This window comes from Saccopteryx leptura, chromosome 2 (genome assembly GCF_036850995.1).
Source record: "Saccopteryx leptura isolate mSacLep1 chromosome 2, mSacLep1_pri_phased_curated, whole genome shotgun sequence".
NCBI classification, from domain to species: Eukaryota; Metazoa; Chordata; class Mammalia; order Chiroptera; family Emballonuridae; genus Saccopteryx; species Saccopteryx leptura.
In genome coordinates this window covers 146,136,901-146,151,290 of record NC_089504.1, presented here as the reverse complement: position 1 = coordinate 146,151,290, position 14,390 = coordinate 146,136,901, and the positions used below count along the sequence as shown (strand labels likewise).

General features: G+C 37.4%; 1 protein-coding gene across 4 annotated transcripts in view; it reads left to right on the top strand.

Moving 5' to 3' along the window:
• NELL2 (neural EGFL like 2) overlaps window positions 1-14,390 on the top strand; it is a 489,520-nt gene that overhangs the window by 276,479 nt on the left and 198,651 nt on the right. For all 4 annotated transcript variants that reach the window (XM_066369010.1, XM_066369011.1, XM_066369013.1 and 1 more), the window contains one exon: window positions 533-661. In XM_066369010.1, coding sequence (XP_066225107.1) covers window positions 533-661 — 129 coding nt within the window. The remainder of the gene's footprint in view (window positions 1-532; window positions 662-14,390) is intronic.

The window sequence follows — 14,390 nt, the reverse complement described above, 5'->3', positions numbered from 1 at the left end:
TCTCCTTTCTACTTTGCCTTACAGATGTCCAGAAAAAAATTAGAATGAAATGATGTAATTTTCATTTTTAAATGTATTTGGGATTTTTTTTAAGGAGTCCAAGCTGTCTGTTTTATTTTTTAAATACACAATATGCACATTGCGTCTGGCGTGCTTTCTGTTACCCATAATTATTAATAATGTTCCACCACTAGTTCACAGCTCACTTTCTCATGCAAATCTACATTTTGGACCCCAAGAATCTTTATTTCAGATAATGAGAGGACTATTGTTAGAATAGTAGAGACTAGATAGCATTTATAAAGTCAGAAGCAAGACATAGACTCAATTGAGGTAGAAATTAATTGAATTTACACAGGAAGAAAACTGTTTTAGAACACAGTTTATGGTTCTGTAAACACTGGATAAAGATATCAAATTTAAAAATCATTTGGGAAAAAATAGCTTCTAAATCTAAGGAAGATATTAAGTAGATAAAGTTTATTTGCTTTGTCGTGGTTCATTTACCTTAATAAGTTCCTTTTTCTTGTAGGTTTCGACTTTTGTTCTGAAAGGCATAAGTGCATGGAGAATTCTGTCTGCAGAAATCTGAATGACAGGGCCGTTTGTAGCTGTCGAGATGGTTTTAGGGCTCTTCGAGAGGACAATGCCTACTGTGAAGGTAATCCTTGTAATGATGTGTGGCTCAGCTATATAAATTTCCTACTATTAATGCATGCATAATTTATTAATTTCCCAGGTTGTCAAGTTGATGGGCTCATTCAAAATGGTGAATTTAATTGGAAGCATATTAATCAAATAAAAATAATTATCTTTCAAATGAAAGTATTTCAGCTATCTGATATGTGTCAGACTAATAAATTTATATGGCTGGTTTCTTGAATTAGCCCAATACTCCCTCTGCAAAATTGCCTTCTTTTTTTTTTAATAATTAGATATTCATATAGTTCACATATTGACATGATTACTGTGGGCTTGCCGTTAGAACTGTAGTCAGGTTTTTCCAGACAACGTTGTGCAGCAAAGGTAATCAATGAACAGTAAGATAAAGTGCTCACTGCTATTTTTGTTTGCTACTTTAAATCATCTCAGTGCTTGTATTCATGCTCTGGGGTATTTAGTAAATGGCTCCAGTGGAGTAAATAGTGTCCAAGTTATTTTTTAAAATCTGAACTAATATCCAAGGTAGTTTATTCTCTCGTGGAAACCATCCAAATACAGCAAGGAGGTCCTTGGCATTCATACATACTATAGCTTTAACTATTCATGAAGACTCCAGAAGTCCATGAAGTGTAGTCATTTATAATTTGCCTGAGGCATAGATTTGCATCCTTCTCATTAAGTGTGTGACTAGTTAGTGGGCCTTGCAAGTGAGAACACTGATAAGGTGGTGTTTGGGCATTTGAAGGGTTCTAGACTTACCCTTTCCAAATGTCAAGAATGTGTTATCCTTGGTGATAGCCGAAGTATAAACAGGTTTAGTTACATAGTGATTTATTGGTCATTAGGAAACCAAATTCTATTGTTTCCCTTAGATTTCAATAGATTTTTTTCTGCCTTAAATGTCAGTATTTATTTTTTAGATTGGCATATTTTCCCAAAGTACTTCTTTAAATGCTTCTGATTCAGTGCAGAAGAGACTATTCCATTTTTGCCTAAGGAAGAACATGTGGCTTCCCTTACCCATTTTTAATGGAGATTTATTTAAAATTCCTCGCTTTGAAAGGTTTTATTTAAGAAATGGGTTTCAGCCTGCCTGGGCAGTGATACAATAGGTAGAGCATTAGCCTGGGATGCTGAGGACCCAGGTTCAAAACCCTGAGGTTGCTGGCTTGAGTGTGAGCTCACTAGCTTGAGCGTGGGGTTGCAGGCTTGAGTATGGGCTCATAGACATGACCCCATAGTTGCTGCTTTGGTCCAAAGGTCACTGGCTTAAAGACCAAGGTCGCTGGCTTGAGCAAGGGGTCATTGACTCAGCAGGAGCCCCCCCACATCAAGGCGTGTATGAGAAGCAATCAATGAACAACTAAGGTGCCACAAGTATGAGTTGATGCTTCTCATCTTTCTCCCTCCCTGTCTGTCTGTCTCTCTCTACTCTCTAAAAAAAAAATGAATTTCAGGCTGCTTAGTAAAAGAATGTATTTTTTATTACAATATTTAAGATTTCTAATATGTATTAATCCCCACTGATACTGTTAATGTGTATATTATGAAACCATGTAATATAAATTTATATGATACCTCTTTTTGAATTGTAATTTATGATAATTATTTTTATTGTGAGCTGCCACTTTTGTTGTTGTTAAGTATATTCACTCGTAATAAATATTTAGTGAACACCTACTTACTGTATACCAGCCATTTTTTAGGACTGGGTAGTAAATGGTAAGTAAGACTGGTAAGGTTCTTGTGCTCAGGAGCTTACAGTCTAGGGGGAGACCAAGACTATGTGAGTAACTCCTAATACAGAGAAGGTAATTTCAGGTAGTAATAAATAATGGGAAGAAAATGAAACAGGATGATGTGATAGAGAGGGATTAATTTAGACGGGATGGTCAGGGGAAGCCTCTGGGGCTGGAGGAGGGAGGGTTGGCAGGTCACTAGAGATTTGATGATAAGGAAACAGCATAGAAATAGCTGGAACAGAGCATTCCAACAAGAAGGAGTAGCAAGTAGAAAGACCTTAAATGGGAACTACTTTCATTGTTCTAAAAACAGTAACAAGGATAATGTGATGAAGCAATTAAGTATTAGGTACCAGAACATGTAGAGTGGCTTATAAGCGTTTTAGATTCCTCTCAAGTAGGGAAGTAACGTGCTCAGATTTGTAAAGGATAGTTCTGTCTGCAATGCGTTAGATGAAACGTTGGGCTGGATGTGGTGGGGATAACATAAGTGTAAACAGGAAGACTGGTTAGATGGCTGTTATAGTAGTCTAGGCAAAGGGTTTTTTTGGTGGCCTGTATTAAGAAAGTGCTGAGAGAGGTAAAGAGGGGAAAGTATGTTCATGGAATGTTTGAAAGTAGAGCCACTATGAATGGATCATACTGAAAAATGGTTTGTAAATTGCTTCACAATATCTGTCATTTAAAGATGTTATCTTCTTTGCCTGACTGGTGGTTGTGCAGTGGGTTGAGAGTCTGCCTGGGACTCTGAGGGCTCTCTGATTTGAAACCTGGAGGTCACCGGCTAGAACACGGGCTCCGTGGCTCGAGCACTGGTTTTCCAGCTCGAGCGCGAGATCATCAACATGATCCCAAGATTGCTAGCTAGAGCCCAGAGGTTGCTGGCTAGAAGCCCAAGTCATTGGCTTGAAGCCCAACGTTGCTGGCTTGAAGCCAAAGGTCACTAGCTTGAATAGGGGTCACTGGCTCAACTTGAGCCTCCAGCCAAGGCATGTATGAGAAGCAATCTATTAAAAAAACAGTAACACTAAACTAAACTAACGTGATGCTTCTCGTCTCTCTCCTCCCCCACATTCCTGTTTCTCTCTAAAAATAAACAAACAAAATAAATAAATTTTGTTTATTATTGGGAAAGAAGGGAATTTCCTAGGTGAAACAAATAAATAAACAAATAAAAAGATGTAATCTTTAACAGTTAAGAAAATGATGGAAAAACTTGGTTTACTATAGAGATCTTGAAGTTTTTATACATGAGGACATATAATATATATTTATATCGTTATTCATGTCAGTGGGCTTTGCAGTATTCTGATCAAATTTGGTATACTTTTCATTTTGGTACTGTTACTAACTTTAAGGATGTTTTGACTTCTTAGCAGCAACATTTAACATTCTTTATGCAATTGTACAGTTGTTTATCAGCGGGTCTCACAGAGTTCTGGTCCTCTAAGAAATTAGAATTTTCATTACATACCAAAATAAGCAAGTGGTAATTTTTAAGTAATATAAATTTTATTTACTAAATCTGTGGGGTGTTTAACTGATATGACCATAATTCAGACAATCGATTTTTACTACAGTTTATTTGATCAGAGTTAAAACAGCACTGGTAGATGTTGAAGTTTATATATTCATTTGACAAATATTCATTGAATACTTAACTTTGTTCAAGGCTAAGCTAGTGGTGAAATAGAAAATACGATGTAATGATTGATATTCTCCAGACAAGAAGATAATAAACAGATCATTACACCAAAGAACATTCAGTTTCACATGTGGCGAATGCCCTGAAAGAGAAACAGGTTCACAAGATCTGATCTGGATGGGTGGTCGTGCTTGAAGAAAAGAGATTTTTTCTGCTATCTGAAAATGAAGTAAAAAGCAGCCAGGGATGTATGTATGGGTGGGAAAGAAGGAATTTCCTAGGTGAAAAAATCAGCGTGGCTCAAGGCTCTTAGGTGGAAAGCGGTACTTCGTAAGAACTGAAGGAAGGCAGAGGTGCCTGATGAAATCGATGGTGAGAAGCAGGTCCCTGAAGGGCACAATGAAGATGAAGAGTTTCACGATAAGAACAAGGGGAAACCAGTGAAAGGTTTGAAGTCCAGGAGTGCCCTGACCCTATTTGTGAAGGCAGAGATCTTGTTGATAGGCCCGTAAGCCAAGGAACACCAAAGATTTCCAGCAAAGCACCACAGTAAGGCAAGAGGTGTGGAATAACTTGTCCTTCACAGCCCTCGGGCGGAACCAGCCCTCCTACACCTTGATTTTGGACTATGAGCCTACAGAATGCTGAGGCAAATTTCTGTACTTGCGCCTCCAGTTTGCAGTACTTCACATGGCCCTAGCAAACGAAGACAATCTGAAAGAAACACTTTCTGCTTTTTCATTTAACTATCCATGATTTAATTATTTTTCTGAACTGCTTATTTTTTTATTTGAAGAAATTTTTGATGGATTAAATACACATAAATTTAATATTTCATATCATTTTAAAAATATTATGATTGAAGAATTAGTACCTTGTCTAGTTGTTATATACATAATTATATATTATTTGTTAAAGAGATCCATATATGTGTGTCTGTATAATTTCTCCCACTTATATATATCTGTGTTTTGTTTTCAGAGAATGTTTATTTTTCTTGAATTGTCTCAAACTTATAAAACAGAAACAGACAAGTAGAGATTAAGATGTATTTGTTTACTGATGGTTTGAAATGCTTAGATGTGTTGAACAGATGGGCTCCTCTAGGCTACCTCAACACCAAAGTGTTATTCAGGACAAGCATTGAACTTGTTGAACGTGTTTATATTGTGTAAAAATATCTAATTGTCATACTGACTTTCATAGCTAAAAGGGGATTTGGTTGTTTTAAATCGGTATGTATAGGCCTTAAAAATTATTTTGAGTAGTGCAAAAAAAGGACTTTATTTATTTATAACAGTTATTACTTGTTAAAATTTTTGCATACTGATAAATGGCATGCATATTATAAGTACCACAAATACTTATTCTTTTTTTTTCACCCATTGCATCAAAAGAAACACTGTTTCCTCCCACCTTAGTTCTCTCTTTTTAATGAAATCCTTTAACTAATGCAACCTCTTCCACCTTTTTTCTTATCCCGCATTTCAGAAGATTCTAGCCCATATACAAAGTATTGTAAACATAACTTAATGAAACATATAACTTCTCTATATTTCTATTTTTTATTCTCCTTTCTTGTAAATAAGGCTATAATAAGAAAAACAACACCAATTAGTAATAACCAAATGATTCTTTAGAGGCATTTAAAATGTCTTACACATACAACATCTTATTTCACCCAGCAGTTCTATGATGCAGGCACTATTGTAATCTCCTGTTTTATGGTACAGAAAACTGAATAGCTTAGAAACGAAATGATTTGTCCTAAATCATTTGTCTGGACAGCAAACAGGAAACCCAGGAATCAAATTTTTTTCACATATCTTCAAATTTGGTGTTTTAAAATTTTTACTACTTTTTTAAAACACATACAACATAATTTATTATATAAAGAATAAGAAAAGCAAAACTGTTACATTGTTTAGAGAAATATATATAGCTGATAAAGTACATACATAACAATAAGAGAATAATTTTTGTAAAGGCATGTTAGTGAATAATTCTTGGAGCAGTGGTGGGATTCAAATAATTTAACAACCGGTTCTCTGACCTAATGACCGTTTTAAGGATAAAAAAAGATCTACTGAAAGGTAGTTTATTATTTCATGCATTTAATATTTAAATAAGAACAATAAAAGAGGTACATAAAACTAGATTATAAGAGTTTTAAAAATTGATGAAAAAATATTAAATAATACCAACAAAAACAATAAAACTATTATTTATGTTCTTTTTGTATTGCTTCTCAATCGGCATCCTCACTTGCAATATTTTTCATCTATGGATGGAATGAACATTATTATGGGCATTTAGAATACACTGTTGCACAGATGAACTTTAAAAACGAGTAGAGAATGTAAATTTGCGATTTCCACATTGAGAGACTGCCCAGGCACCTTCCTTAGAGAGAACCCTGATTACAAGTGCCATTTTAACAACCAGTTCACCAAACTCAACAAAAAATTACGTATCGGTTCTGCTGAACCCGTGCAAAACGGCTGGATCCCACCACTGTCTTGGAGTAGGGAGAAGATTATGACTAAAATTGAATGTATGGATAGGCTTCTGAAGTGTGAATATATTCCATAAATGTATGTTTTATAATTATTTGTTATATTGCACAATATAAACATAAAACTTTTAAATGTATAATATCACACAGTTATTGAAAGCAGAAAATAGCTCATAAAATTAGAATAGCAGGATTTCCTTTGTATGCACGTGTCTGTGTGTATATTCACATACACTCATATAATAATTATTTATTAAATTTATTGGGGTGATATTTGTTAATATATAGAATCATAGAAGTTTCCAGTGTACATTTCTACGATACATGATCTGTATGTTGCATTGTGTGCCTGCCACCCGATGTCAAACCATCTTCCATCACTATATCCTTGGCTCTCTTTCCCCCTGCCCCCACTCCCCTCTGGTAACCACCATACTGTTGCTTGTGTCTATAAGTTTCAGTTTTATATCCCACATATGAGTGAGATAATATAGTTCTAAATTTTTACTACTTATTTTTAACTTATTAGATACCTAATCTAATTCTTATTTTTATAAATAAGAGTGGCATAGAGATTTTTCATTAGAAAGTCTTTTTTTAAAAAAAACAGTTAACTGGTTTTAAAAATGGAATGTTTTTGAAAAGAAAAAAAAATTTCTCTAGACAATCCAGAAAGCATTTCAGTTTATTTTCATTAGTATACAGTGTGGTTTCCTCAACCTGGTTTCTTAGAGTGTGATTCAAGCTGCATCAGAATCACCTGAGTAGCCTGTTAAAAAATGCATGTTCCTGGATGCAACCTTAATTTTCCTTAGATAAGTCAGAGTCAGGTCTCAAAAATCTCCATTTTTACACGTTTCATAGGTGGTTATGTACATTGATGTTTGCAGTCTATTTTAGACTAACTTTATATTGACATCTTCCAAGGATGAATTTTCAAAAATTCATTATTTTTTAGTCTTAAGTTAATACGCTTCTGCCTAGAAAAATGAATTGTTGAGCCTGTTGGGTCACGTATTCCTGGGCATACAGTGGTGTTATTTTAAACCATAATTCTCAGCCATAGCACTACTGACATTTTGTCATGGAGGACTCTTTGTTATGGGAGCTGTCCTGTGCATTTCAGGAGGTTTAGCAGCATCCTTGGCCTTTTCCCTGTAGATGCCAGCTGCAGGCCTGCGTGTGTCCCCACCACTCCCAGCTGTGATAACAAAAATGCCTTCAGACATTGCCGAATTTCCCCTGGAGGGAAGAATTCTTCCCTGTTGAGAAACACTGGTTTAAGCTAAGGAAAAGGAACATGGCTACGTGTGAGCGTGATGCATACCCCCAGTGTCTGTTTTGTTTGATGCTCTCTAGGCTTTTGGCTTTATGCCAAGAATGAAGAGAGGTTCATGTACAAGCATGTAAGAGTTGCCTGGATCCTTGGGCTAGTTTTCACACTGAGTGGTGGGAGAGACATAATGGGATGATAGGGAAAAGAATCAACTCATAATATAAACAAGGCTACTGTAGGGCTTAGGTCCCAACGAACGAAACAAAATTAGGGAGGACACTTTTTTCCCTGTTTTGAGTAGCTCTGAACGTGCTGTGAAGACAAGGCAGTGCTGTGTGGTGGTGTCTCGGGAAGTTTGTAGCTTTGGGAATGGGAACTTCTTTTAAAGAGACAAATGTAGGGACACAGGATATGTACTAGCTTTGGCAGAGACTCAGGGGACATGAAAGAGACCCAGAGGATGCCCAGGGGCAGGGCAGTAGGCAGTGATGGTGAGTATGTGTTCATTTATTCCTGAGCACATAGAAATGCTCAGGGGGACACTAAGAAGTAATTGGGGAGGTGTTGAAGGGGACCTCAGATTCACCAGCAGCTAAGGAAATTTGTATCCATAGCCTATAGCATTATTGAATTTCTGGTATGATTTTGCGTTTTCTTTGGCCCCCTCTATTGCTTACCTTTGCATTTCTTTGTCATATGATATGACGGAAATATTTACTTTCTGCCAAGGTTAGATAAGTATAAATATTTATGATTGTTACTCTTGCTAGTCAATTGTTTCAATGCTGAAAAGCCAATCAGAACAAAGACTTATTTTGTATATATTCCCTGTGCATAAAAAAGTCATTCCGGTACCTGAGTGGATATTTTGTAGATTTATAGGTGCAACCACCTGTAATTACTTTTTAAAATACATGTCAGAGAACTTTGGTGATTTAATAGACACATTAATGTAAATTGTTTAAATTGTCAAATAAAAATCTTTCCATTTTTGACAAATGGGAAAAGTTCTGATGTTATGAAAGAAGATTACACAGTGGAAAGAAGATTACACAAAAGAGCTGAATTTTATTCTTACCTTTGCTATTTTACTAACTGTGGGGATATGTGTAAATTACTTAATATCATTGAGTCTCAGTCTCTTCATTTATAAAATGGGGAGACTTTGTCTCATGAAGTTGGTGGAGAGTAGAGGATAAATAAGATTAAGTATGTAAAAATGCTTCCCAGAAAAATAAATCTTTCATAAAAATTAGCTGTTAAACTTGTTCTTCTCACACATATTTATTACTACCAGTATGTCAGTCATTTCATATCACATGAATAATTTTTTTTTTCCTTTCTGAAGCTGGAAACGGGGAGAGACAGTCAGACAGACTCCTGCATGCACCCGACTGGGATCCACCCGGCACGCCCACCAGGGGTGACGCTCTGCCCACCAGGGGGCGATACTCTGCCCCTCCGGGGCGTCGCTCTGCCGCGACCAGAGCCACTCTAGCGCCTGGGGCAGAGGTCAAGGAGCCATCCCCAGCGCCTGGGCCATCTTTGCTCCAATGGAGCCTTGGCTGCGGGAGGGGAAGAGAGAGACAGAGAGGAAGGAGGGGAGGTTGGAGAAGCAAATGGGCACTTCTCCTATGTGCCCTGGCCGGGAATCGAACCCGGGTCCCCCGCATGCCAGGCCGATGCTCTACGGCTGAGCCAACCGGCCAGGGCATGAATAATTTTTTAAACTAAGATATTACACCATTATTATATTGAAAGCTTGAGGTAACAGTATTCTTAGAGTCTATACAATGACATTATGTTCTATTTTAAGCCAATTACAATAAGATCTGTGGCTACTCCAGTAACTAAGTTACCATGGTTTATTTCCAGACTCAAACCACTTTATGCCTAATTCCTTTCTCATATGAATAATATTCTAACCAGTTCTTCAATATAGAGTATATATTATTCATCCTCATTTGCACATTATGTGATAAGATTTTAACTAACTTTGGGCATTCATGTTATTTTTCTATAAATGCAAAGCACTTTAAAATACTTGATTATTAATATGCATGTACTTGTTTATTATTATCAGGGAGAAAGTGTCTGCTTAGAATTAAACAATTCACTTTAAATTAATTATAGGTGTCTTAGGTAAAGCAGCAGTTCATTATCATTTTTTCATTTAAAAAATGAAAATTAATTTTTAAGCCGCTTCCATAGAAAAGAATTCATTTGAAGTGATAAAAGGCATCATATGACTAAAAGTTTTAATAATTCAATTGATGTAGAATGTCTTTTTGCAACTTCATTATGTTTAAGGTCAAGTATAGTTTAGAGATTAAATTATAAATATCAGCTCTATCTTGCCTTCCAAGAATTTCAAGTCATATATTCTAGTTATATTTGTTAAAAGTGTTTAAGTCAGTGAACAAATACTTGCTTGAGATGAAACACAACTATTAGCATTCCTTTTACAATTCTCTTCATCCCCCTATGTGTTTATTAGCTTTCAAAAAGAAGAATCAATTTTGATATAAAATAAAGTAATCATGTGCATTACTAACATCTGAAATAAAGGCTTGGAGATCATGTAATGGAAGTTTGAGCACGATTAGTGGTAGAAAAACAAGATAGCTAGAAATATATCAGGATTGCCTAAATAAAACACATCCAAATTTGATTCAATGGTCCTGATAGGATGTTTGGGATCTGTTGTTAAACATGTGATGCTGTAAATAAAAATGGTCATAGCATCAAACATTGGAATAACTGTTAGTTTTATTATTAATATTATGAATAGAAATAAGGATAAGTTTTTAGGGAACAACAATAGTTGTGGATTGCAGGGAACAGTTAGGCACAAATTAAGTGAATGTGACAGAGAGGAGTGAGAGATCTTGGTTTGTATAGACAAACAACTATTTCTGAGCAGAAAAGAGCCCCATGTATTTGGACAGTGGGAAATTGGTGCTACTATTAATGAACATGAATCACTGGGTATGAGGCAACCACATTATGGTTCTAATTTCACCTCCTATTCATTGGTATGATATAAAAATAGATTCCCTAAGACTTAAATAGTACATACAAATATTTTTATTTTTAAATTTTATTCCATTTTAAATTTCTGCCAAGTAATTTTTCTTTAATATGAAGATTGTGTTCCAAGATTATTTTTACAGATTGTTCATACTGTTTTTTTAAAGGCACTTTATTTAGAGCAGTTTGTGTGTGTGTGTGTGTGTGTGTGTGTGTGTGTGTTTGAAGAGAGAAGTGGGGGGAGGCAGACAGACTCTGGCATGCACCCCACTGGGATCCACCCAGCATACCCACCAGGGGGCAATGTTCAGCCCCTCTGGGGTGTTGCTCCGCTACAACTGGAGCCATTCTAGCGCCTGAGGTGGAGGCCATGGAGCCATCCTCAGTGCCCAGGTGAATTTTGCTCCAATGGAGCCTTGGCTGTGGTAGGGGAAGAGAGAGATAGAGAGAAAGGAGAAGGGGAAGGGTGGAGAAGCATATGGGTGCTTCTCCTGTGTGCCCTGGCTGGGAATTGAACTCAGGACTTCCACATGCCAGGCCAACGCTCTACGCTGAGCCAACCGGCCAGGGCCAGATTGTTCATATTCTTTTTTTTATTTTCATTTTTGTGACAGAGACTGAGAGATCAGAGAGACGGATCAGAGAGATCAGAGACTGAGAGATCAAAGAGAGATGAGGAGCATCAATTCTTTGTTGCGGCACCTTAGTTGTTCATTAATTGCTTTCTCATATGTGCCTTGACTGGGGGGCTACAGCAGACTGAGTGACCCTTTGCTCAAGCCAGCGACTTTGGGCTCAAGCTGACGAGCCTTGCTCAAACCGGATGAGACTGCACTCAAGCTGGCAACCTCAAGGTCTCGAACCTGGATCTTCCACATCCCAGTCTGATGCTTTATCCACTGTGCCACCGCCTGGTCAGGCAGATTGTTCATATTCTTAAATAAGAATGTGATGGTGGAGAAATGGAACCGAAATTGTAAAACCTATCTTTATTTATACTGAGTTGTTGTGAGGTCATACCTCCTAATTAACATTAAACATTGATTAATATTGGCAAAGTTAGCAATGCAATTTAGTCACTAATTTATGTATGAATAAGCTATTGGAAATTGAAGTGGCTCCATGTTTTTCATGCAAACACTGATGTAATGTTTAATCAAATAACTCTGAGTAGGCTGCAATTTGGATACAATTTGAAACTTGTTTTTGACAAATATATATTTATAAAATTAAATTTTAATATTAAAAATACCAATCTGCCTTCTTTGAAAGAATGCCATTCAACTTGATGAACTTTCAAATTCAACACGACAGGGCGATTTTTCAAATGAGCCTGTCCCCTAGTTTCAAGCAAGTTGGATTCAGCTGAAACAGCTTTCTGATTAGCTGTAAGTACAACAAAAAGTACAGAAGTAGAGACAGATGGAATTCCATTGGCCCAAGAGGTTAGAAAGATACTGAGGAGGAATTGGGACTTCATCTGGGCCATGAAGAGTGAATTCAGTTTGGATTGGCAGAGAAGAGAGAGCAAAGAGAAAGAGCAAGTTGTTTTGGAGTTTTTCTGCTGCAGGAGGCTTTTATCCAGTAATGCTTGTAGATTAAACTGCAAAGATAAGGACCAGATTGTGGAGGAACTGGGTTGTATGGAGAGATCCTACTCTAGGTTTGTCAATCACAAGCTTGCAGCAAACATTTGGAAAACTCAACTTTGAACAGGTTCCTTGGCTGTGAAAGGGGGGTAAGTCTATCTGTTCCCTGTAGGTTGCAGGGTTATTGCACAAATTAACTTGTACATATGAACATGCACTGTGAAGAATCAAAGTGTTATAAAAATGTCAAGTGGTAGATCTGCATGGTTACAAACCTTACCTGGGTACTGTACTCTGCCTGGTAATTTTACTGTGCATCCCAGCTCAGTTTTTTCTCATTCCCAACATTGATTATCGCAGACCTCCATCATTCCCTGTAAACTTTTGGCTCTACTCATTCTCTTATATTCAGCATATACTTTCTTTACCAGCAAAACAGAAAACAGAAACAAAAACTTCCTCATCTTTCTCCTCCCACCCAACGTAAACCCACATGCTTCACACTCGTCCTTTCTTCCCTCTCCCCGGTCTCAGTTGAATAGATAGAACTCCTCCTACGAGTAATGGGTCCATCTGAGTACTGAGCCTCACCTCTTCCTCATTAGAGGAAACTTGCCTCTATGATCCCCTCAACTTCTTTCTATTTGCTCTCTCCCACCAGTATTTAAATATGATCAAGTTTCTCCCTAAACCCCATACCCTCTTCTAGCTTTTGTGTTATTGCCCCTTTTCCCCTTTGTGGTCAAATTTCTTAAAGGTGTGATCTCTTTTCAATGTCTATTTCTTCAAGTTAGATGCTCTCCTTAACCCACTTAAGTCTAGATTTTTCATCCCATATCCCCTCCAAACTGCTCTGATCAAGGTCACTGATAACTTTCATATTGTTAAATCAGACATCTTTCAGTTTGTGTCTTGCTTGACCTCCGGGCAGCAATTAATTCTATTGATCACTCTTTTCTTCAAACACTTATTTACCTGTCTTCATGATACTACCTTGTATTGATCAGGGATCAGAGCTATAAACAACAGAATTCACTCTGCAGTTTAAACAGAAGAGGAATATATTGAGGAAGGTTAGGTAGCTCACAGGTATGTGGGAGAGCAGGGTTAGATGATGTTCAGCCAAGACAACACCTATCACACCTGGGTACAAGCACACTACCTCTGTCTGTAAATGTCAAATTCTCAACTCACACAAATATTTTATACTTTTCACTGCTGACACCCAGGACTGGACTCCAGACGCTAGGCCAGTGCTTCCATCCTAAGTACTAGATGCTTTCTCCTGTACACCTGCTGGAGGATTTCACAACCTGGCTTAGTCATAAGTTCTCCTCTGAGCTGACATTCTGCCTGAGCGCCCAGTTGCAGTCCCAGGTTACAGTCCTACGGATGTCCTAGCTGCCAAGTACAATGAAAATTTGAATTGTGACTTCTTTCTTGCGGAGGTGGGGTGTTGAAAAGGTGATAGCTGATTAGCTGAACGCTATTTTGACATTTGTCTTTTTCCAGTACTCTTTTAATTTTGCTGCTTCCTGTCTGAGCAATCTTTCTCAGTCTCCTTTCTTTAATTGTCCCTTCAATACTGAAGTTCCCCAGGGATCCATTTCGATTTTTTTCTTCTCATTCTGTACCCTCTTCGTGGGTGACATTGTCTAAACTGTGGCTTTAATTACCTTGAACATTTCTACTTGGATATGTCACAAGAACCTCAAATTCAACCTGCCTAAACCATACACCTCTGTCCCCCACGTGCACGTGTATTCCTCCAGTTTCCCACACAACAGACCGACTCGGCGTTCAGAGAGGAGGATGTTCTCATTGAGAGCTTCCCTCCCTCACCTGTGGAGATCTAGTCTGTTCCAGAGTGCAGTCAATTGTCGTTCCTACATTTTTACTTTTGAATCTGCCACACTTTCTCCATGCTCAC